Raw genomic sequence first — 23546 nt, 5'->3', positions numbered from 1 at the left:
GTATGTAATTAAAACTTTACATTTATGGCTCATTAATATGTGATCCAGGCACATTTCCCTGACATGGCCATGGTGATAAGACTGACTAGAAAGAGTTAAAAACACAAATCCTGACCGAGCGATACAGCCGTGAGTGTGAGAACGGCAGCTTCTAGATCAATTAAAAACGAGGGCCGATCTCCCCTAAAACATCCACGTTGAGACGCTCGGCCGGCCTCAAACGTGTGATAACTGACAGGATCGACGACATGCAGCTTGTGGAAGGCCAACAGGTAGATATTTGAAGTTAAAAGGATTAAAGAAGTCAGGAGATCTGCATAGATGACTCTGAGCAGCAGAGAAACCTTCCCATGTACTAACGCTTCATCTTCAACACAGTGACGGTCAAACTAATTGTGTCCTGGGACATTTAAAAAGCTTTGAGTTTGATTTGACGGCTGCAGAAGTCCTGGGGTCTTTTTTAGCTCGTTTCTTCTCCAGATCCTGTGTCCTCGATGTGACCTGCACCTCACAGAGGTCATTAATGATCCCCGTTACTGACGACCACCTCAGGGCCAGCTGTGGTAGTTGGGATACGGGGCATCTTCTTGAGCGGGCTGGGGATATGCTGAGAAGGACAGAAAAATACAATCAGCCAAACACAAAACACTTAGAAGTGATTTACTACAGAACTAGACTGGAGTGTGTTTCGGAACTGGTTGTGTTCTCCACTAGCTGGGTTTGTTTAGACGTATATGAACACGGCAATCGCTCTCAGGCCCCGTGTGCACCTGGTATTAACCCTCTGGTGCGCTTCGAAAATTGTACATGTTTTTGTTTTGTTTTTCTTCATCGGAATGGTACGAAACTTTATCGACGAATTTCATCTAGTGGAAACTTTTGGTACTGCGGCCAAACAAAATCATACATTTTTTGAGATAGCAGGGTCAAATTTTCAACACAACTTGTTTAGTTTTATGGCTTTGATTTTCTCACAGTTTTAGAAAAAAACATGTTTTTGAAAGTATATATTTCATATATAAATGTTCAAAATAGTATTTTTGCAAATTTTACATAACAATAAACGTAAAATTCTGTAACTTTCTTTAAATTCACTTTTTAAAAATGTTTTCACTTCAGCAATAATCTGCCAAGTGTCGTCTTTGAAAAGAGATCAAACTTCAGTGTGTGCTCTAAAGCATTCAACATTTACGACAGTTTAAGTTGGAAATTAAATTCAGGTCTATGCTCAAAAATGGATTATAAATACAGTGTAAATATAATTATTTTTTATAATTAAGTAAATAAAAAACATTATGGAACTAAAACATAGTCAATTATTTTAACCCTCTAGGCGCCACGGTCGAGTTTACTCGGCAAGATGCGGCACTGAATAAAACGGCCGATTTTGTCAAATTGGGTGTCAAATTTCGTTCGACCTCCCCTCCACTGGATGGCAGACATGTCATACTTCATCCCAGACTCAAAAAAACATCATGCTTCTATACAAAATGTTCGAGTTAGAGCGCATTGAATCAGTGCGATCAAAAGCGGAGCTAGTGTGCGAGTGAGCCATGTTATCAGATCCTCTCCGCAATCGCGGCGACAGTATTGTGGTGGAGACTTTATCTAATACCACTGGGTATGTTAGACGAGGTCGAAGTATTCATAGGACAGTTAGGAGGCGACGTGGAGGCAGGGTGAGGAGTCGCAATGAGTAGTCCGAGCTGTGCACACTCGGCGCGGGCGCGAGGCAGATCTGGCCGCGCTGCTCGTATCATGTCACTCATGATCTGTGCGAGTGAGCGTTTGAACTAAACGGGTCTTGTCTACTTGTGTTTGTATGTCATATGAATAATATATATGTGCCCCATACATGGAATCAGAGTGCCTACTGTATTTAGTAAATGGAAAATCTCTACAGCAAAAGGCCAACCACTACATGCATTCGGTTTGTTTCTACCATTTATTAGTAATGATTTACACAGTTTGTTTACTACTTACTATATACCTGAGCATTCAGTATTGTGCAATATAGCATACAGAAGGTGAGGGACATTTTGGGGGGAAAGAAGTGCTGCATTTTATCATTTAAACATGTGACTTTTAATGAAAATTCTATAATCCAAGATTGCCGCCACCATATGACGTCATAATATGCAAATTAGATGGGAAAATGTAATAAAATCGAACGTTTTAGGAAAAAACCTCTGGCGCCTAAAGGGTTAATTGAAGAAAAAAAAAAACAACAAAGTTATGTCATTTTTGACCGACACGCGACGAGCACCAGAGGGTCAGGATGTGTTGTGGGCGATAATCTGGCTGTGTTTACAGTAATACTGATTAAATTGACATCCCGTGCTCTACACACACCCTAACGCACACGTCATGGGCTTTACTTCTAGCTGAATGAACATGTTTAACTGGTCCAGGGTGAGTGTGTACCTCGGCTGCAGTGAGCAGTCCTGCCTCCAGCGGCCTGTGGTCGTTCATCGAGCGCCTGGCGTACTGTCTGCGATGCTTCTCGTCCACACGGGTCAGGTACCATGTTCCCGGGGAGAGGTCCTCCACAGAGCCTTGAGGGATGTAGTTAGCTGTGGGAATATGACAAACATCACACCGTCAAACGGATCCGAAAGATTTTCATAAAGACAAAAATGAATGCGAGAAGAACAGAACGCAAACGCTTGATTACCTAAATGGTGGGTTTCTTCTCGGAGCTTCATGTTCTCAGCAAAAACCCCCGGTGAAACCTTCGTTCTGGAGTCCAGTCGGGCCTGCAAGTCACACAGGCTGGAGACCATCTTATCCAGAGCAGAGCCTTGAAATGAAGATGTACGTTAGCACAACTGACTGACTGTCATCAACCTACAGCTAACAGTGGCTGGGCGATACGACCAGCCTCTTATAGAAACTTCAGGCAGCTTTGTTCAGTATAAGTGCGTTGTGCGGCGCTTGTGTCCACGGTGTAATTCTGTGTCCACACGGAACATTATAAAAAAATTATTCCAAATCCAAATGTCATGTTGTGGGAAGTAGTTGATATCCACTGTAGACAGCATCAGCGATTGTAATGGGATTCATCAGATTCTGACGTGACGCACAGCTTGCATCCGGTACAGACACTTTAGTTAAGAATGCACAGAATTAGAGTAATCGCATAAAACATTTGCGAAAAAAGTAGCGTTTCCATCCCATGTGTTCAAGAGAACAAAATTGTCACTTCCTGGGAAATTGGCACAAAATCTCAGTAATAAGAATGAAAGTTTCTGCAGTCGGGTAAGATCCGGTGGCTCTTTCCCCTCCAGCACTGATGACCTTTGATGCATGCGAGATGGTTCTGGGAGGACGTTATGCAGAACCATTGAGATGACCAACATGTGGAGATGCTGAGAGATGAAACTGGTCTGCTGGCTGTCCAGTTAGCCAATCACATTATGCGTCTTCTTATCGGATACAAAAAAACTTATCCTCCTCATTTGAGCGCATTCAATTTCTTTTTAGAAGTTATGTTAATCCTGGCGTTTCCATACAGCTTTTTGTTTTAACATACAAATAGGTGGATGGAAACATAGCTACTGTAACTGTAGGTTTTTACAGTTGCCAAGCTATGTTGCAAATAAAATACAGCACATTAATACAGAATCCAGCTGATCCCGTGTGGGCAAAGCCCGCTGCAATTTATTTTTTGCAGTGATGCCAGATTTACTTAAGCAATCTTTTTGTTACTATTTGGTTAGTTCCAAATAAAGATGGAGTACTTTTCATTCACTATCAAAAAATAGGCATGACTACATTGTTATGTATTATACTACAATATATCTTAAACATTTTTGGGTTGAAATTCCACATAAAAGTGACACAAAATGTGTTGTCCCATGACTGTGAGCTCGGTCGTACCGCCCACCCTAGTTTAGGGGAATGACACTCTAATAGAAACCGCTTCTGTGTGTGTGTGTGTGTGTACCAGGTGTGGCGTCTTGTGTGACTCTGATGGAGTAGAGTGTGGCAGCAAAGCCTGAGCCGTAAGAAAACACACCGATCCTCTGCCCTGCCAACTGCTGCGATGTGTGTCTGTGGAGATTTACAAAATAATAAGAATCCCGTTTGCAGTGGCTTTGAATATAACCATGAATGCGGTGTGAAAATAAGAGGCGGCACCCGTGACACTTACTGTGCGAGAACCGAAGCCAAGCAGCCGTACACTGACGGCGTGTACATGTTGCCGTTCTGGTTGGATATGAGGAGAGACGCTTTGGTTTTATTCTCGAACAGTTCTGAACTGGCTTTCATAAAGGCCTTCTCCACATCTCTGTCGAAATAAGTGTCCTCAATCTTCACATCTCTGCAAAAAAAAGTAAAGAAATTTAAAAAACGTTTGGTTTATTTAAGACGCGGTCACCATGATCTGCTGTTGCCAAAAGCCAGAATTTGATAGAATTTTCCATTTTGGTGAACTTTTTTCTTTAAATAAAAATATATTGTGATGAATTAATTAACGTTAAATGTGACGATTGGTGCGACTCTTTTTAACGCTCAGTCGTCAGCTGAAGGAGCCTATTAACCTGAAAGCTTCCAGTCCGCTGAAGGGGCCGCTCTCCGTGTTTGGACTGGGGTGACACATGAAATCGTTGAGCATTAGGCGAGCCAAAGACTTCTGGACCAGTTTGCAGTAAGGAGAGTGGAAGACCATGAAGCCAAAGTCCTCCAGACTACAGCGCCGCTCAACACCCTCTGAAACACACCAGAAGAGCAATCAGTCAAAATCCCTGAATGTTCTCAAATAGTGTTTTTCTCTGTTGGGATGTGCATTTATAGACCGACTGAAACTTCAGCCTGTTCCTCGCAGAGATATCATATAGTTTCAGAAGATCTGGAACAACGGGCACGAGTCGTATTTATTGGAGAGTTTAGCCAGTGAAAATTGAAAGAGGACATTTTGTCCGATAATGTGAACACACATCTTTACACTAGTAATCAGGTACATGCCAATCATCAAGGTTCATAACACAGCATGTAATGCATGAGACGAGGAAATATGAGAAAATATAGGAACTCCTTAATACTATTCCAATTTTAGGTGCCTTTAACTAATATGTACTTCCATCATAAATAATCGTTTGGTAAATGTACTTGTTGTGTTGATGTTGTGTTGTGAAACTCGTGTGCTGCTAGTGAGGAGGACACGGGTGAGGTCAGGGCGGGTTCAGTGGTTTAAAGGGGAAATGAAGCGGTCAGTCGAGTTCCCGTGACTTCACACGCTGGGGTATTGCAATATAACGCGCCCTTGCTCATCCCTTTTTCTTTAAAACGGTTACATTTGTAAGACTGGAAAAACTGGTTGAGGAACGACCACTCTGGAAATTACCATTTGAGACAAAAGTCTCACATAACTTACATTTCTTTCCCTCCTCCCCCAAGATCACCCAAACTCACACAAGAATCTAAATGGTTGAATGTGAATGATTATCATCGAATACATATGCATTTAACCCACACTACTTTGCCATGAGAAAAGACGGAACAGGCGAGAAACCTTCCCCGTATAATTGGATACCCTCATTGGACCAATAAAGACGGGCTGTTTGTTATATCTTTTTTTTAATTAAAGTGGAAATCAGTTTACTAAATAATGTAAGCTCGACTGATTTTAAGGGTGGGTTAAGGGGTGAACAGTGTGACAGAAATTAATAACAGCTGTAATTACATGCAGGCACTTTTTAAATACATGAACAATGTAAAAACATGCATGTACACAATAAGTGCAATGTATCAAGTGACACATGTAATTGTAAGTACATAGTAGGTAAAGACACTTAATATAAAGAGGAATTTTCTATGATAATTTTTGGTATCTGGCAGTCACGATTTACTTTCACAATATGGCAGAATAATACAAATAAACACATTAAATTAAATAAATAAGAAAGAAACTCAATGATTGATTTACATTGTTTAGGAATATGTGGATATATTAGCCGACCTCTTTGCCACTGGGCGTGGATCTTGTTCCTGAAGACGGAGTAGCATCGGTCTAAAGCGCTGAGGTAACACTGGATGGAGAGCTTGCCGTCCACCACTGGATACTCGGACACCATATCTGGCTTATAGAAATCATACGCATGCTGCATATGTGTCCCACGAAGCCCTGTGGAAATACGTGATTACATTTCAATGACTTCATGAAATAAAGAATACAGAGCATTACAGGAATAACTGCCGATCTCTGCATGAATATAGTGTGGACTTTAACCTCGGTCTCACACCAGAGCCTGTTTAGTTAGAGCTCTGTGTGTGTGTGTGTGTGTGTGTGTGTGTGTGTGTGTGTGTGTGTGTGTGAGGTGTGTCATGACAGCTGATGTCAGGCAGGCCTCATACCTCTCTCAAAGGCCAGAGGGGCGTTGGGTCCCACTAGCATGGCCACGGCTCCGGCGCCCCCTGTAGGCCTGGCGCTGCCCGTGGCGTACACTGCAATATCACCAGCCACGACCACAGCATAGCGACCTGCACCATCAAGACCAGTCAGTCAGTCAATGCTCAACAGGCAAACAACAACACTCAGAGTACAGCTCTTTATAATGGATGTGGACACATGCCCAAACTAACCCAAATTAAATACGTTCTGCATAGAAGGTCATAATGCATGTTTTAGGACTGTTGTGATTTTTTGCATTGCGACATTATTCTCTAATAACTATGGGTATTTCCCACCCTACATTCTTAGTTTTTTAAAACTTTTGAATATGTAATTCCCATTATTCTTAATGGTGATTCTCACTTCTGTAATAACAAGTTGTATCATTTAAATTGAAGGCAGTATTTCAAATACTACCATTATATATACATATATAATGTTATTATTTAAATTACACCCAGTTGTGTGTGTGTGTGTGTGTGTGTGTGTGTGTGTGTGTGTGTGAGAGAGAGAGAGCAGCGCACCGTCCCAGGAGCTGGACTCCACCCAGTTGTGTGTGTGTGTGTGTGTGTGAGAGAGAGAGAGAGCAGCGCACCGTCCCAGGAGCTGGACTCCACCCAGTTGTGTGAGTGTGTGTGTGTGTGTGTGTGAGAGAGAGAGAGAGCAGCGCACCGTCCCAGGAGCTGGACTCCACCCAGTTGTGTGAGTGTGTGTGTGTGTGTGTGTGTGTGTGTGAGAGAGAGAGAGCAGCGCACCGTCCCAGGAGCTGGACTCGACCCAGTTGTGTGTGTGTGTGTGTGTGTGTGTGTGTGTGTGTGTGTGTGAGAGAGAGAGAGCAGCGCACCGTCCCAGGAGCTGGACTCGACCCAGTTGTGTGTGTGTGTGTGTGAGAGAGAGAGAGAGCAGCGCACCGTCCCAGGAGCTGGACTCCACCCAGTTGTGTGTGTGTGTGTGTGTGTGTGTGTGTGTGTGTGTGTGTGTGAGAGAGAGAGAGAGCAGTGCACCGTCCCAGGAGCTGGACTCGACCCAGTTGTGTGTGTGTGTGAGTGTGTGTGTGTGTGTGTGTGTGTGTGAGTGTGAGAGAGAGAGCAGCGCACCGTCCCAGGAGCTGGACTCCACCCAGTTGTGTGTGTGTGTGTGTGTGTGTGTAAGAGAGAGAGAGAGCAGCGCACCGTCCCAGGAGCTGGACTCGACCCAGTTGTGTGTGTGTGTGTGTGTGTGTGAGAGAGAGAGAGAGCAGTGCACCGTCCCAGGAGCTGGACTCGACCCAGTTGTGTGTGTGTGTGAGTGTGTGTGTGTGTGAGAGAGAGAGAGAGAGCAGCGCACCGTCCCAGGAGCTGGACTCGACCCAGTTGTGTGTGTGTGTGAGTGTGTGTGTGTGTGAGAGAGAGAGAGAGAGAGCAGCGCACCGTCCCAGGAGCTGGACTCGACCCAGTTGTGTGTGTGTGTGTGTGTGTGTGTGTGTGTGTGAGAGAGAGAGAGAGCAGCGCACCGTCCCAGGAGCTGGACTCGACCCAGTTGTGTGTGTGTGTGTGTGTGTGTGTGTGTGTGAGAGAGAGAGAGAGCAGCGCACCGTCCCAGGAGCTGGACTCGACCCAGTTGTGTGTGTGTGTGTGTGTGTGTGTGTGTGTGTGTGTGTGTGTGTGTGTGTGTGTGTGAGAGAGAGAGAGAGCAGCGCACCGTCCCAGGAGCTGGACTCGACCCAGTTGTGTGTGTGTGTGAGTGTGTGTGTGTGTGAGAGAGAGAGAGAGCAGCGCACCGTCCCAGGAGCTGGACTCGACCCAGTTGATGGCGTTGAAGAGCGCGGCGGTTCCCCCGTAGCAGGCGTTGGTGGTGTCCACTCCCTCCACGTCGGTGTTGCCCGACTCCTCGAACAGCTGCATCAGGACCGTCTTGGTGGACTTGGACTTGTCGATGATGGTTTCGGTGCCGACCTCGAGCCGGCCCACGCTGTCGTAGGACAGGCCGCTCCTCTCCATCAGCCGCTGCACCACCGTCAGGCACAGGGAGTTGATGTCCTCCCGGTCCGAGCAGAAGCCCATGCGGGCCTGTCCCAGCCCGACGGTGTACTTCCCCGCCCCGACGCCGTCGTACTCCTCCAGCTCGGCCTGGTCCACGAACTGGGACGGCACGTACACCTCCATGGCCATGATGCCCACATCTTTGGGCCACGCGGCCTCGCACACTGCAGGGAGGGATCCAGGCATTCTGAATGGACTGAGACAGAAGAGTATAATTCAGCACACGGACTCACATAAAGCAGGCAAGCCACTGGGTGTGTGTGTGTGTGTGTGTGTGTGACCCGTGCGGGTTATTCAACACACAGACAACACTGATGTCTACAGAACAGGGTCGCAGATCACAGATATGATGCAGAGGGACATATTTCATAATGTTTGGTAAGATGTCTCTTATGCTCAGAAAGGCTGCATTTATTTGATCAGAAATATTATTACAATTTAAAATATCAATTTTCTATGTGAATATATAGTAAAGTGTAATGTATTCCTGTGATCAAAGCTGAGTTTTCAGCATCATTACTCCAGTCTTCAGTGTCACATGATCCTTCAGAAATCACTCTGATATGATGATTTGATGCTCAAGAAACATTTCTGGTTATCAACAATGTTGAAAACAGTTGTGCTGCTTCATAATTTTGAGGAAAACTTGATAGCATTAATTTGAAACATCATTTTGTAGCAAATGTAAATGCATTTACTGTCACTTTTGATAAATTGTAATGTGTCCTTGCAGAATAAAAGTATAATTTTTTTCTAATATGTTTATCGAGCATCAAACCATCATATTAGAGTGATTTCTGAAGGATCATGTGACGCTGAAGACTGGAGTAATGATGCTGAAAACTCAGCTTTGATCACAGGAATACATTACACTTTACTATATATTCACATTAAAAACAATTTCATTATTTTAAATTTTAATAATATTTCCCAATATTACTGTTTTTATTGTATTAAATGCAGTCTTGCTGAGCAGAAGAGACTTCTTTCAAAACCATTTGAAAAAATATTAATTTTTCCAAACTTTTGACCGGGAGGATATTCATAAATACCAGAGACGGCCAAGTGGAAAATGAAAACAAAAATATGTGTGCACTGTGCAGCGTCCTGAGGAAAGAGCTACTGGTAGTGAGAGGCACATGGCAGAGCCTGTGAGCCTGGAGCTCTGCCCTCCTCTAATGAGATTAACCCTTCACTGGCTGAAGGACATTACCTTTAACCCACATAGATATGGCTCTGCGGAGCAACTTGTCCTGTTCCATGTCAAGTAAACACACTTGACCAGTCAATGTAAGAAAAAAACCCCTAGTAAACACTATTGGTATTGATTTATTTAGGCGCAGGGCATGTGAATAAAAGAGTTCATCTGAAATAAACAGAAGTAAATGGATTTGGTATCACGTGATCTTGTCTTGTAGGGTTAAAACCATAGATATATATCCATATATATGGTAAAAACAGCAAACTTATGTTTCTTTCAACTAGTTGACTTTAGTCAATATGAATTACACCATTACAGATTGTTGTTCTGGTTTGATTTGGATGATATAATCATTCCTCTGTAAAAAATCTTAATCATTTGACTGATTTTATAAGTAAATAACGCGCTATAAACCAAGCGTTCTGGTTTGTCGTGGTGTGGAAACGCGTTCACTCCTCACTGACGCTTCTCTTGGCAATAATTCATTTTAATAAGCAACTAATAAACGCAAATCTACGTTTACATTAAACATATACATTCCACAAACAGTAGTAATAATTCTGGAAATGGTCTAGGCAATGACCCCACCTAACGTTAACGTTACATGTGTCACTGGCGGACCGCGAACACCCAGTCATCACCGCGACACATACACCACTTCATTCACACACAGTTCTTCTTACCTTACAATCATATATCAGTTCTCTAGCGAGTCTGCGGGGTGGCGAGCTCAGAGCCGTCCGGGGGAGATCTCATAAGGTCAGATGTGTGATGAGTGTGTGTACTCGAGCAGTGTTTGTCGACGGACCGTCTTCCGCTGACGGAGGAGCGCGCCTCGACACACGCGCGTCCACTGCGCACTACACAGTGCGCACAACCAGTGTGTACTACGCAAGAACTTATTACTTTTTTGAATCCTAATATTCGGGACGCGTGAATACGAACCTGTGATTAATGCCTGAAACGTTTTTAAACCAATATTATTCTTTTTTTTCTATTTTTTTTTTTTTTTAGTAAACACCAAATAAACTTTACATGTATACATAACATATAAATTTGCGCGAGGCATTGTTTCAAATATATTCAATTTACGTCGTTTTTGCTATTTCAGGGTGTTTGAGACACTTTCCCCTAGTCATTTCAATGGCAATAGTGTCCCCTGAATTCGCCCATATTTAACATTAGTAGTCACCAGTACTCTGATAGTAAACGAGATCGGAGGATCAATAGATTTTAGCTTCACAAGGAAAAAAATATCTGTCAAGTTATACAAAAGCGCTCATATTACATTTAATTCAGAAAGTTGGTCATTGGGATTTTATTAGTGTTGCGCCGATATTTTATTTAACTTTCTTTCTTTTTTTTAATTATGTATTTTAGAATAATTATTAATCTTTAATAAAAGTAAAAAAAAAAAAATGAATAAAAGAGCTTTTCCAGTGCATGCTGAACTAAGTCATTCATTCATCAGTCATTTTGAAGTTAATGTAGTGTAGCCAGAAACTTTATCAAATAGGCTATAACATTAATTTAGATAAACTTTACGTCAGAATTAAGCACATTATTGTTGTTGAAAACAGTTTTAGACTAGACTTACCTTTATAACCGAGTTCAGTTCCTAAGAGAGCTTGTCATTGAGTGAAGCGGCCGTTGAAGACGGTATTAAAGACATACTATTTATACACGGCGAGCGGACGATACCTGTGCAGCGCGCGCGTCTGCTTCTGGAGCGCTTCCCACACAGCCAATCAAAACACAGAACGCGTTCTGGAGGTCCTCATCTTCCCGCCCCTTCACGCTCTCAGCCAATGAGCGCTTCAGAAAGGAGGGTCGCTAGACGAGGTGCGCATAGTGGTTCAATGGTGTGAGTTGATGACGTTGTATGGTGAGAGAGCAGCAGCCAATCAGAGCGCACGAATGATTCTGCTCGCCATTTCTGCGCGAATCGGCAGGGAAGCATAATATCGTTTCCATGACTACAAGAGGTTGAACGATGAAACATCATATCGGAGGATCATCACATCTCATGTCAAGTGTTCACTGAAATTACAATACAAGGTAATCCTCAGAGGGCACATATTCAGACAAGTATTATGTTATTAAAATACTTGAAACTATAACAATGTCTATAATAACTTCCTCCTCCTTACCAGTTAGATAATTAGGATGACGTGTAAATTATAGAAATGGGAGAGACTGATTGACCAACAGAAACTAAATCAATAACGATAAATAAACCCTCAAGACATTTTAAGTGGTCTAGTTATATACTAGTTAAAATAGTGCAAAGTAACATGTAAAAGTTAAATAAATAAATCTTTATAGACTTACATTACAAAAATCGTAGTTTGTTACGTAATCTATAAGATATTAAGAAAAATAGGTAATATGACTTTTAAACGATTAATACATTTTAAATGATTTTGACCTGTTGATCACATTAATTTGAAAATAATCTTGAACTAAAAACACTGAAAAGATTTTTATATATATATAAAACAAGAAATAAAATATAGTTTATTAGCAAACAACATGATTTGAATTAAACATTACATTAAATATAAATATATTAGTAAAAGAGGTTTGGATGACAAAAACGTTTTGGGAATGCATTACATTTAAAGATGAAATTACATGAATTTGTGCATTTAAAAAAAATAATAAGGAAGAATAAATAAATGATGAATAATTTACTTCCATTGTGTGAATGTAATCATTTAATCAATAAGTTTAAAAAAAGTATTGTAAAATGTAATATAATCGATTTACAAGTAATTTTTGGAATCAGATTACACATAATCAGCTTTTGTATGTGTATATATATCATTTAGAAAGACGACTGTTGTTCTCCTTTAGTTTCTCCATGAGTTAAAGAAACAAAATAATGTTTTTTATTGTAAAAAAACAAAACACACAAAAAAAACCCTCCCAGGTGAATCACATTACAAACTTGTTTTAAGGCAAAGGTGTATAGGATCTGGTTTCCATCACCACAGTACAACAGGCCATAGCTAAACTAAAGGAAGTTATTTTTAGCACGTTAAGACGACCATATTTCTTACAAACGTAGTAATTGAAACCATAGTTAGATTGATTGATCCGCGTGTAATCAGCACATCCAGTGCTGCTGTGTTTACTGAGAATAAAAGGACCAAAAAGAGCCAAAAAACACAAGAACAAACTGATTTTCCTATACGTTTTATTTGCTATAAAGCCCAAAATAGGTAGATTTCATTATAAAATGCTTCAAATGGGGTAAAAACCTAATAATTAAAACATTTTTGACAAAAGCTACACAGGATTAAAAGATACAGCTTTAGCCAATTTTCATTTTCTTTCGCTGAACCCAGAGATTTATTTGCACAATAAAAGGTGCTAATATAAGTTAGCCCTTAAGCCCTGGAGATCTTTGAGGAAAAAACAAACAAAGAATCAGAGATATAAAATTATAATAAAAGAATATATATATATTTTATATATATATATATATATATATATATATAATTATTTATATATATTGAGAAAGTGAACTTTGGTAGAAGAAAACTCTAGAGGATACCTGAGGTAGAAAAGACTGGAATAAAACAGCAATAGACAATCTTCACATAAAAAGTACCACCAAGTGACGAGGAACAGCATCATTTCACACAGGTCCGTTCAGCCCAGAACCAAAAGCCCGTGAAACAACAGAACAACAGAGCGCAGTGAGATGAGGACAACTGAAGAAATGACAGAAGATGTGGAAAACTCAAGTAATACTGATTAGATTTTATCAAGCCGACTGAAACAGACACCTTTCCAGTATATAAAAAGACAGAGTGCATAACTTTAAAGCTTTCATAAAGGCATAGGAAAAAAAAAATAGAAAAGAAACAAAAAAACACACATATCAGGAACAAAATAAGTATTTATGATGAGAAGTGTGGCTTTAAAAATGCAGGAGTCAAGTAAAATACATTTAGCTACCAAAATTCATATTTACATCTTAACTCTTCAAGCTTGATCAGCCTGTTTTCCACATAAGGCAGTAGAACTTGCATTAAATAACATTACTTTTAAAAATTATTTTTGAAATTGTCACGTTTACAACTCGAGATGCGTGTGAACGGAGTCCAAATAAGGTCATTGATATTCCTTTAAAATGGTTTTTAAAAATGGAAGAAAACCTAAAAAGCAACAACGCTTGAAGAGCTACAGTTCAGACACCTGACATGTTTGCAGAACATGCATAAAGTTAATGGTTTTGGGGGGGAAAAAAACAGTGTTTACGAGCACTAAAGTCGTTAGCTAAATATGATCCCTCCACCGAAATGTTCAACGTTTGTAATGAAGTAAATAACACACGAGGAAATATTCAGTTAGTGCTCCTTTAGGAAGCTTAATCGCTTACAAAACGTCTCGGATGTTCGTGAACAGCACCAATAACATGGCTGAGTAAATAACAGCTGGAAAGGAAATGAAAGTTCAACTGAATCATGATGAGTTGACACCCAAAATAAAGAAATAAGACAAATCACGACATATAAACTGAAATCGAGCTGGAGATCCGAAATTATGTTCCAGTGAGACTCTTAAACAAGATTTACAGACGCACATCACAGTCTAAAATTGGGCCATAGCTTTGAAAAAGATCCCAATTACACCAAATCAAGCTAAAACATGTAAAACCAGACATTTATACAACATGATCTCCGTTTAGAAATGAAAAGTGAACCATACCGGCATCATAAGCATTCACATTCAGCGGTGCGCTAGTTCGACTAGCAGAGATTTGTCTTTCACCAAAACACATTCATGGTGTGAAAACACACGAGGCCTGACATGAGGATCCGCCTGAAGTCGAATGTGTGTTAACTGCGAGGGGCTTTACCACACGAGCCACTGAACGACTTCACTAAAGGTGACCTGATTTCCAGCCTTCCAGGAGATCAGAGATCTAAACTTAACAACAGAAATGGCACTTTTATGCAGACATGGTGTTTTGAGGATACAGCATTCAGGGCTCTGTGCAATGAGTGTGTTTTGTTTGTGAAAGACAGAAAGTGTGTAGACTAGCAGTAGGAGCGTGTCAGCAGGAGCAGGCTTCAGTAGTCTACCAGCTGTGCCTGAAGATGGGGTGTTTCAGCAGCTCTCGGGAGGCCGGCCGGTCCGAGGGCTGGAGCTCCAGGCAGCGCAGGGTCACGTCCCGCAGGCCCGGGGTCAGGTGCGGGGGGATGCCTGGAGCTGTGGTGGCGCTGGCAATCTGAGCGAGGAGTCAGTCAGAATAGCAATGTCACTTATATTTACATAGCAGCATTTATCACATTCTAGGTTGACCGATGTGCTACACAATAAAAACACAACAATAAGATAATACAATATAATTAATGAAAAAAAAAAAAACATAACTCCCTCATTGATTACATGCCAAATAAAAAAAAGGGGTTTAAACTTAGATTTAAATACAGACAGTGATGATGCAGATCGAACACACAGAAGGGCAGAGACATCCGAATGCACAACGATCTCTGGTTGGACAACCGGAGAGACAAAACTGGACGATGTTCAGTCAATAAATCCGAGAGGTAAGGAGGAGCCAAAGCGCTTAAAGATTTTAACACTAAAAGAAGATTCACACGATAACGCACAGGCAACCAGTGCAGAGGACGTAAAATATGGCGTAATGTGGTCCCGTTTTTTAGTACCGGTCTTGCAGCTGCATCTGCAAGCGCTTAGCTAATCCCAAAATAAAGTGAGTTACAGTAATCCGATCTAGATGTAATAAAAGCATGAATTATTCTTTCAAAGGTTTCTCTTTACAGAACAGGTTTTACTTTTACTAGTAGTCAAAGTGTGAAAAAAAGCATGATTTGACCACTGTATTTATGTGTTTGTCAAATCTCAGCCCTTCATCAAAGACAAAGAAAAAGAGCTGACGTTCCTTTTGCCAAAAACTTTAACCACTTTTGATATTGGCGCCGCCTCTCTGTTGAAACGACTGTCTGCTGTTAAAATACACAAATGCTAAAATGTTTTAACAAAAGCTCTGGAGCGGTCAAGTCAAAATCAGTCGATTTGCATCTTCCGGTGGAGTTTTGCTGACAAACAATCAGTGATATCTGGGTGCAGCTTAGGCCCTGTTTACTCCCGGTGTTTAGATGTGTGTTTTGGTCGATCGGATCACAAGTGGACGAGGGAGACACATATCCGTGCACACCTGGTGTTTAAATCCGTCTCTTTTGTCCACTTTAGACCTCTTCTGTCCTGATTTCTTCGAGGTGAGGGTCTATAGGCGAGTAAATGTATGGGCTTTTCCAGATCTCTCAATATAATGGACAAAATATAATCTTGTGCAATTTACATATGACGAGAGAGAAACACACAGAGAGCATCAGCTTTAGTTTCTGCTCTGACAGCCGAAGACCAGCCGAACACAGCGAGTGTGTGTTAGAAATCAGGAATGGTGAGAGAACATTGAGCTTGGTACATTTTCGTCTTAGCTAGAGAGTAGACGGTCTATTGTGGCTGTTTGAACACATTCGACCGCATGAGTGTTTACACTACGAAAGCAATCCGGTCGAATGTGTTTTCATCTACCTCTGGAAGTGGACAAAACTGGACAAGCTCAAAGCGTTTTAGACCCCGTTTACACCTGTATTAGCGTCGTCCACTTGTGATCCGATCGACCAAACGCATCTTAATACCAGGAGTGAACATGGCCTCAGAAACAGAACACATTGTTAATTTACATATTCTGTTGGTTAAAACTCTGTGAACTTAACCTATAATGCAAGAAAATGCTTTTTTGCTTCCTGAAGCTACTGAGTACTGATTTAGTACATGTTTTTAACTAGTAATTTCATTATTTGTTCAGCATGAAAATTATTGTGTAAAAACATTTAAGGAAATGTCGAGTACTTAACTCACCTGAAGTCATTTACATTAACTATTTTTTTTGTATTATAAATGGGTTAAATTTTCAGTAAACATGACTACATTATTGTTTTGCTCATAAAGTCCTAATATGTGTCGTGCACACATGCGGTTCAATCCTCACCTTGAAAATGAGTGCCAGGTGGTTGGAGTGTTTCTCGGCGTTCCAGGGCGGCTTGGCACAGGACATCTCTATAATAGCACAGCCCACACTCCAGACGTCACAGCTGCGCCCGTACTGCTGCCCTCGCAGCACCTGCACACACACACACACACACACCGGTTCACAATCACAAACCCTCATCTGACACCGGAGACGACATCTGTAGTAACACCGAGACCATTCAATAAAGCTGCCATCAAATATGAAAAAATCCAAGTTCTCATTAACTGAAATGAAGTGTCTGAATTTTACATTTTTGCTTTGTAGTTTTTTTTTGGTTGTGTAATGCATTCCACGTTTATATGATAAACCTTTTGATTTCACAAATGAAAATACAAATATTATTTTGCATTTTATGACTAACTGAAAACATGAGTAGATTGAATGATGAGAAAACAGCGGGTGTGCGTAGTGGCTCACGGTGTGTGTACTGCCATGTGTTGGGGGAGTTTAGCTCCACTTTGAGATATGCCATTCATTACGAAGCCATTCTGTTCAAACTATTGTTTCTTTATGTCGTTAATTGACAGAGGGTCACTGCTTGGAGCAGTACTAAAGCAGTGATGATGCTGGGATACCCTCTTCACCTTCTTGCTGGACACTTGAGTGTCCATTACCAGCTTATCAGAGACAGACCAATCCTGGCCAGTGGATGGGGAGAGGTGAAGCAACAACCACCACTCAACCCACTTGTCCCATAACCACTCAACCCGCTGGTCCAATAACCACTCAACCCGCTGGTCCAATAACCATTCAACCCGCTGGTCCCATAACCATTCAACCCGCTGGTCCCATAACCACTCAACCCGCTGGTCCAATAACCATTCAACCCGCTGGTCCCATAACCACTCAACCCGCTGGTCCCATAACCACTCAACCCGCTGGTCCCATAACCACTCAACCCGCTGGTCCCATAACCACTCAACCCGCTGGTCCCATAACCACTCAACCCGCTGGTCCCATAACCACTCAACCCGCTGGTCCCATAACCACTCAACCCGCTGGTCCCATAACCATTCAACCCGCTGGTCCCATAACCACTCAACCCGCTGGTCCCATAACCACTCAACCCGCTGGTCCCATAACCATTCAACCCGCTGGTCCCAAAACCACTCAACCCGCTGGTCCCATAACCACTCAACCCGCTGGTCCCAGAACCAATCAACCCGCTGGTCCCATAACCACTCAACCCGCTGGTCCCATAACCACTCAACCCGCTGGTCCCACAACCACTCAACCCGCTGGTCCCACAACCACTCAACCCGCTGGTCCCACAACCACTCAACCCGCTGGTCCCATAACCATTCAACCCGCTGGTCCCATAACCACTCAACCCGCTGGTCCCATAACCACTCAACCCGCTGGTCCCATAACCACTCAACCCGCTGGTCCCATAACCATTCAACCCGCTGGTCCCATAACCATTCAACCCGCTGGTCCAATAACCATTCAACCCGCTGGTCCAATAACCATTCAACCCGCTGGTCCCATAACCATTCAACCCGCTGGTCCCATAACCATTCAACCCGCTGGTCCAATAACCATTCAACCCGCTGGTCCCATAACCATTCAACCCGCTGGTCCCATAACCATTCAACCCGCTGGTCCAATAACCATTCAACCCGCTGGTCCCATAACCACTCAACCCACTGGTCCAATAACCATTCAACCCGCTGGTCCAATAACCATTCAACCCGCTGGTCCAATAACCATTCAACCCGCTGCCGCTGGTCCCATAACCATTCAACCCGCTGCCGCTGGTCCCATAACCATTCAACCCGCTGGTCCCATAACCACTCAACCCGCTGGTCCCATAACCATTCAACCCGCTGGTCCAATAACCATTCAACCCGCTGGTCCAATAACCATTCAACCCGCTGGTCCCATAACCATTCAACCCGCTGGTCCAATAACCATTCAACCCGCTGGTCCAATAACCATTCAACCCGCTGGTCCCATAACCATTCAACCCGCTGGTCCCATAACCATTCAACCCGCTGGTCCCATAACCATTCAACCCGCTGGTCCCATAACCATTCAACCCGCTGGTTCCATAACCATTCAACCCGCTGGTCCAATAACCATTCAACCCGCTGGTCCCATAACCACTCAACCCACTGGTCCAATAACCATTCAACCCGCTGGTCCAATAACCATTCAACCCGCTGGTCCAATAACCATTCAACCCGCTGGTCCCATAACCATTCAACCCGCTGCCGCTGGTCCCATAACCATTCAACCCGCTGGTCCCATAACCACTCAACCCGCTGGTCCCATAACCATTCAACCCGCTGGTCCAATAACCATTCAACCCGCTGGTCCCATAACCACTCAACCCGCTGGTCCCATAACCACTCAACCCGCTGGTCCCATAACCACTCAACCCGCTGGTCCCATAACCACTCAACCCGCTGGTCCCATAACCACTCAACCCGCTGGTCCCATAACCATTCAACCCGCTGGTCCCATAACCACTCAACCCGCTGGTCCCATAACCATTCAACCCGCTGGTCCCATAACCACTCAACCCACTGGTCCCATAACCATTCAACCCGCTGGTCCCATAACCATTCAACCCACTGGTCCAATAACCATTCAACCTGCTGGTCCCATAACCATTCAACCCGCTGGTCCCATAACCACTCAACCCGCTGGTCCCATAACCACTCAACCCGCTGGTCCCATAACCATTCAACCCGCTCAGAGGTTGTCGGCATGTAAAGGACCACAAATTGACGGACTGTGTGGCACAGTCTCAGTACTCTGGCTATATACAATAGCCACAATATATATTGTATTCTAAAATGTTGTTCCTGTTGCACTAATTGACACTACTGTTGACCAGCTAAAGAATTTACTTACTAACAGTACATTTAAAATAAAAGACCCAAACTAATAACATAAGACACCAGTCAGATATACAAATGGTCACCTGAGACAATCCAAATGTTTTATTTCTGCAGCGACTCCAGGTTTATTCCAAAAAAATAATAATTTTGGTATTGTGTGGCCCTGCATGCCACGCCATAGGTGCACAACTTTACTTGCTCTCTAAGCTTTGGACATTTAAATGTCACTGTCCTTTCACAAAACTGTGGTCAAGTCCGGTGACCTCCCTGTGTGGTGTTCAGACTTACGTGGCCAGTCAGGAAAATAGGACAAAGTGGATTTAGATCTCTGAGTAACTTGAAATGAAAGTAAATTGCAGTTCTTTTGTGGAAGCCACAATAGGCCGACCCCTTGTGTCGTTGTTGTTATTGTGTGCCCAAACTCTGTTTAATTAGGAAGCAGTTCAGCTGGCCCTGCCTCCCCCAGCCGGGTATTCATGACTGAAACCTCTTCAAAATGAACAAGCTTTCTTTTGTCTGGGAAGGTCTCTTTCTCTCAGTCTCTCAATTTCCAACCAAAGCTTTAAGCAGAGATTGAGAAGGCTAACTTCTACATCTCCTTTAAGTAGTTGAATTAATTGGACCCAAGCAAAGTGAGTATTGTGTGCCTCAGTTTAAAACCCCAAAAAGTGGCTGTAGTGTTTGCATTTAATACATCAAATACATATTGCAAACAAAAGAATATTGTGTGTCTTGATATTGTGTGTCTGACGTTCATGGACTTCAGAATTAAAATGTCCTGATAATTTACTCTCCCCCACGTCATCCAAGATATTCATGTCTTTCTTTCTTCAGTCGGAAAAGAAATGAAGGTTTTTGAGAAAAACATTCCAGAATTGCCACCAATTTTAAACTCTGACCACAATGTTGTGCATATGATTCCTGTGTACAGGACTAAACTTAAAAAAAGCAAACCAGAAAGGAAAATGATCAGAATGTGGTCGAATGAGAGTGTAGAACAACTGAAAGCCCGTTTTGACTGGACAAATTGGGAAATTTTTGATGAAGGCTCTTTTGATGAAAGAACTACAGTGTTAAATGATTATATTAACTTCTGTGTGGAGCTGAACATACCCACTAAAGAGATTAGAGTTTATTCAAACAATAAACCATATGTGACTAAAGGTATTAAGGAAATGATAAATGTGAGGAAAGTAGCATTTAAAGATAAAGATATTAAGACACTTAAACAAACAGAAAGAGGGTTACAATTAAATTAAAGGAAACAAAAGAAGTGTGTGGAGAAAGCCTTTAAAATTAATAATACCAAAAAGGTTTGGGACATTATGAAAACAATGTCTGGATTGTCGTCTTCCAAAAAAATCTATTGTAGCTGATGATGAATTTTGTTTTGGGAATGAATTAAACATCTTTTTCAACAGATTTGAACCAATTGGCAAACACAACAAGATCAAAGAAACAATAGATACAGTTCCATCATCATTGGACAGAATTGTTATTGAGGTTGAGCATGTTAGGAAAACGTTTCAGTCTATTGATACAAAAAAGGCTGTTGGTCCTGATGGATGTAGTGCAGGTCTTCTAAAGAATTTTGCACATTAATTAGCACCGGTGTGGCAACCAGTATTTCAAGCTTATAGCTTGATATGGAAGACCACATACATTAAACCATTACCGAAAATGCCATGTCCAAGAGAATATAAAGATTTTAGACCAATAGCCCTCACCTCTGTGATTGTGAAATGTTTAGAGAGATTGTTACTCCAGCATTGAGTTATGACAGTTAAAGATAAATTAGATCCTTGGCAGTTTGCCTATAAGAAAGGCTGTAGGACTGAAGACGCAGTTGCTGCTTTAGTACATATCATCTCTAAACATTTAGATAAATCTAAAACAATTGAAAGAACTATGTTTTTAGATTTCTCTTCTGCATTCAACACAATACAGGTTGACAGATTGGTGTCAAAACTTGTACAGTTGAATGTTAATCCCTATCTGATCCAGTGGTATACTTCATTTCTCACTCAGTTCAGAGAGGCAAAGTGAATAAAACAGTGTCGTCTGCAATCATTACAAATGTCAGAGTACCTCAAGGTTGCGTTAGTTCTGCCATACTTTTCACCTTATATACAGACGACTGTCGAACTGACATGTTAAATCAGTATATTTTGAAGTATTCTGATGACACTGTTTTAATATCTGTGTTAAATGATTTGGACAGTCCTGAGTTTCATCAACAAGGTGTGACTAAATTGATTTAGTGGTGTGAGAATAATGCTCTTGTCATTAATACGAGTAAAACTGAGGAGATTGTATTTGGGTCTGCATCTGATATAATGCCTGTTTTTATTCATAAGGAGGAAATCAGATCGGTTAAGACATAAATATTTAGGAGTGATTATAGACGATATGTTATCATGGAAAGATCACATTGATACTCTATGTAAAAAAACAAAGCAGAGAATTTACTTTCTTCGTCGTCTCAGGTCATTTGGAGTAAGAAAACAGATTCTTCTGTTGTTCTATAGGTCTGTGATAATGAGCATACTGCAATATTGCAACTCTTTTTGGTATAAAAGCCTGTCTGTTATGCTGAAAACAAAGTTGTGTAATCAATTAAAAATTTGCTCAAAGATTGTAGGTCAGCCTCTTGAGAAGCTTTACGACTCAGCCTATTATAACAATTTGCTAAGGCTAGCTAATAATATAGCTTCTAACCCTATGCATATTTTGCATAAAGAGTTTGAACTACTACCATCAAAGAGGAGGTATAGCGTCCCCAGATTTAACAAAGTGAGGCTGAAACACTCTTTTGTGCACCAGGCTATCTTAGCGTTGAACAAAAACACTCAATCAGAAATCAAGAGTACTGTGAAGGTGTTAGATGCATAAGTGTTGTATTGAATGAATGTGTAATATGTGATGTTTAAGTGCATGTCGATGTAGAATGTATGTTAGATGTTGTAAACATAGACACTGTTATGCAAGAAAAATTTCAGACTCGTCTGACAATAAAGTATAAAAGTAAGTAAGTAAAGTAAGAATTGAAGGTCCAAATTGCAGTTTCAGTGCAGCTTCAAAGGCTCGAACCAGAGGTCTTCAACCCTACTCCTGGAGGCCCACTGCCCTGCAGAGATTATATCAAACCTGCTTCAGTCTGTGAATTCAAGCAATCCTGAAGAGCTTGACTAGCTGGTTCAGGTGTGTCTGATTAGGGTTGGAGTAAAACCCTGCAGGACAGTGGGCCTCCAGGAGCAGGGTTAAAGACCTATGCTCTAAACGATCCCAGCCGAGGAATAAAAGTCTTATATAGAGAAACCATTGGTCATTTTCTAAAAAAAGAAACATTTATATACTTTTGAAAGGGTCATGAAACCCTAAACTAAATTTTCTGAGATTTTATCAGAGGTATGTGTGTTGAACACCATTGAAGACAATGTTAGCATCTGTTAGATTTAATAGTAGGGTGAAAATGGTTAAATTTTAGTTTCTTTCCGCTATTTTCGTCTTCCGGGTTTAAAATCTTCATCGCAGGCTGTGACGTGGCAGAGCACAGTATAGTGCGTTGATGACTCATCGGTCTCTCATAATTATTAATGAGACTGAGTTTTCATATCCTATGAGAAGACACTGTCTCTTAATTATTCATGACACCATGTGGATCTTTCCAATGATAGACATGTCAAACTGTGATATCGCGTAGTAGAGGAGAGCGACAATCATGGGACGCAAGTGTATATTTTCGTGGTGCAGAAGTTCAAGTGGATTGAATATGTTTCCCCGCGATGCTGCCAGGGCTAGACTCTGGCTCCGGGCAACCGCCATCAACCACGGACATATCTAACTTGTACGTGTGCCGCAAACATTTTACCCGAGAGAGCTTCGAGAACTGGAGAATGGTGGACTTCGGCCTTGTTGACGACCAATGCAAGTTACGTCTTGCCAGTAATGCGGTACCAAGTCCCGAAGATTTTTTTTTAAGTGGAAAATGTATTGTATTCAAATA

General features: G+C 41.8%; 2 protein-coding genes across 5 annotated transcripts in view; both read right to left on the bottom strand.

Moving 5' to 3' along the window:
• Nucleotides 1–211: 211 nt before the first annotated feature.
• On the bottom strand, nt 212–11371 carry hmgcs1 (3-hydroxy-3-methylglutaryl-CoA synthase 1 (soluble)). Of its 2 annotated transcripts, none has more exons than XM_056233223.1 (10): nt 11214–11371; nt 8154–8611; nt 6358–6483; nt 5963–6127; nt 4545–4713; nt 4154–4324; nt 3947–4053; nt 2675–2800; nt 2425–2573; nt 212–607 (listed from the first exon to the last, which is right to left on the bottom strand). In XM_056233223.1, exons 2-10 carry the CDS (start codon nt 8599–8601, stop codon nt 521–523), a joined length of 1548 nt encoding a protein of 515 aa, XP_056089198.1. In that variant the 5' UTR covers nt 8602–8611; nt 11214–11371; the 3' UTR covers nt 212–520. The 2 variants fall into 2 exon arrangements, with proteins under 2 accessions (XP_056089198.1, XP_056089197.1); XM_056233222.1 differs by lacking the exon at nt 11214–11371 and adding an exon at nt 10300–10450.
• A 3147-nt stretch (nt 11372–14518) lies between these two features.
• Nucleotides 14519–23546, bottom strand: part of map3k1 (mitogen-activated protein kinase kinase kinase 1, E3 ubiquitin protein ligase) — a 76837-nt gene continuing 67809 nt past the window's right edge. For all 3 annotated transcript variants that reach the window (XM_056233212.1, XM_056233211.1, XM_056233213.1), the window contains exons 19-20: nt 16653–16784; nt 14519–14858 (exon numbers count right to left, since the gene is read on the bottom strand). In XM_056233212.1, coding sequence (XP_056089187.1) covers nt 14709–14858; nt 16653–16784 — 282 coding nt within the window. In that variant the 3' untranslated portion in view covers nt 14519–14708. The remainder of the gene's footprint in view (nt 14859–16652; nt 16785–23546) is intronic.

Source organism: Rhinichthys klamathensis, unplaced genomic scaffold, assembly GCF_029890125.1.
Source record: "Rhinichthys klamathensis goyatoka isolate OS25496 unplaced genomic scaffold, OSU_Roscu_1.1 h1tg000363l_1, whole genome shotgun sequence".
NCBI classification, from domain to species: domain Eukaryota; kingdom Metazoa; phylum Chordata; class Actinopteri; order Cypriniformes; family Leuciscidae; genus Rhinichthys; species Rhinichthys klamathensis.
This window is presented reverse-complemented; position numbering and strand designations above follow the sequence as displayed.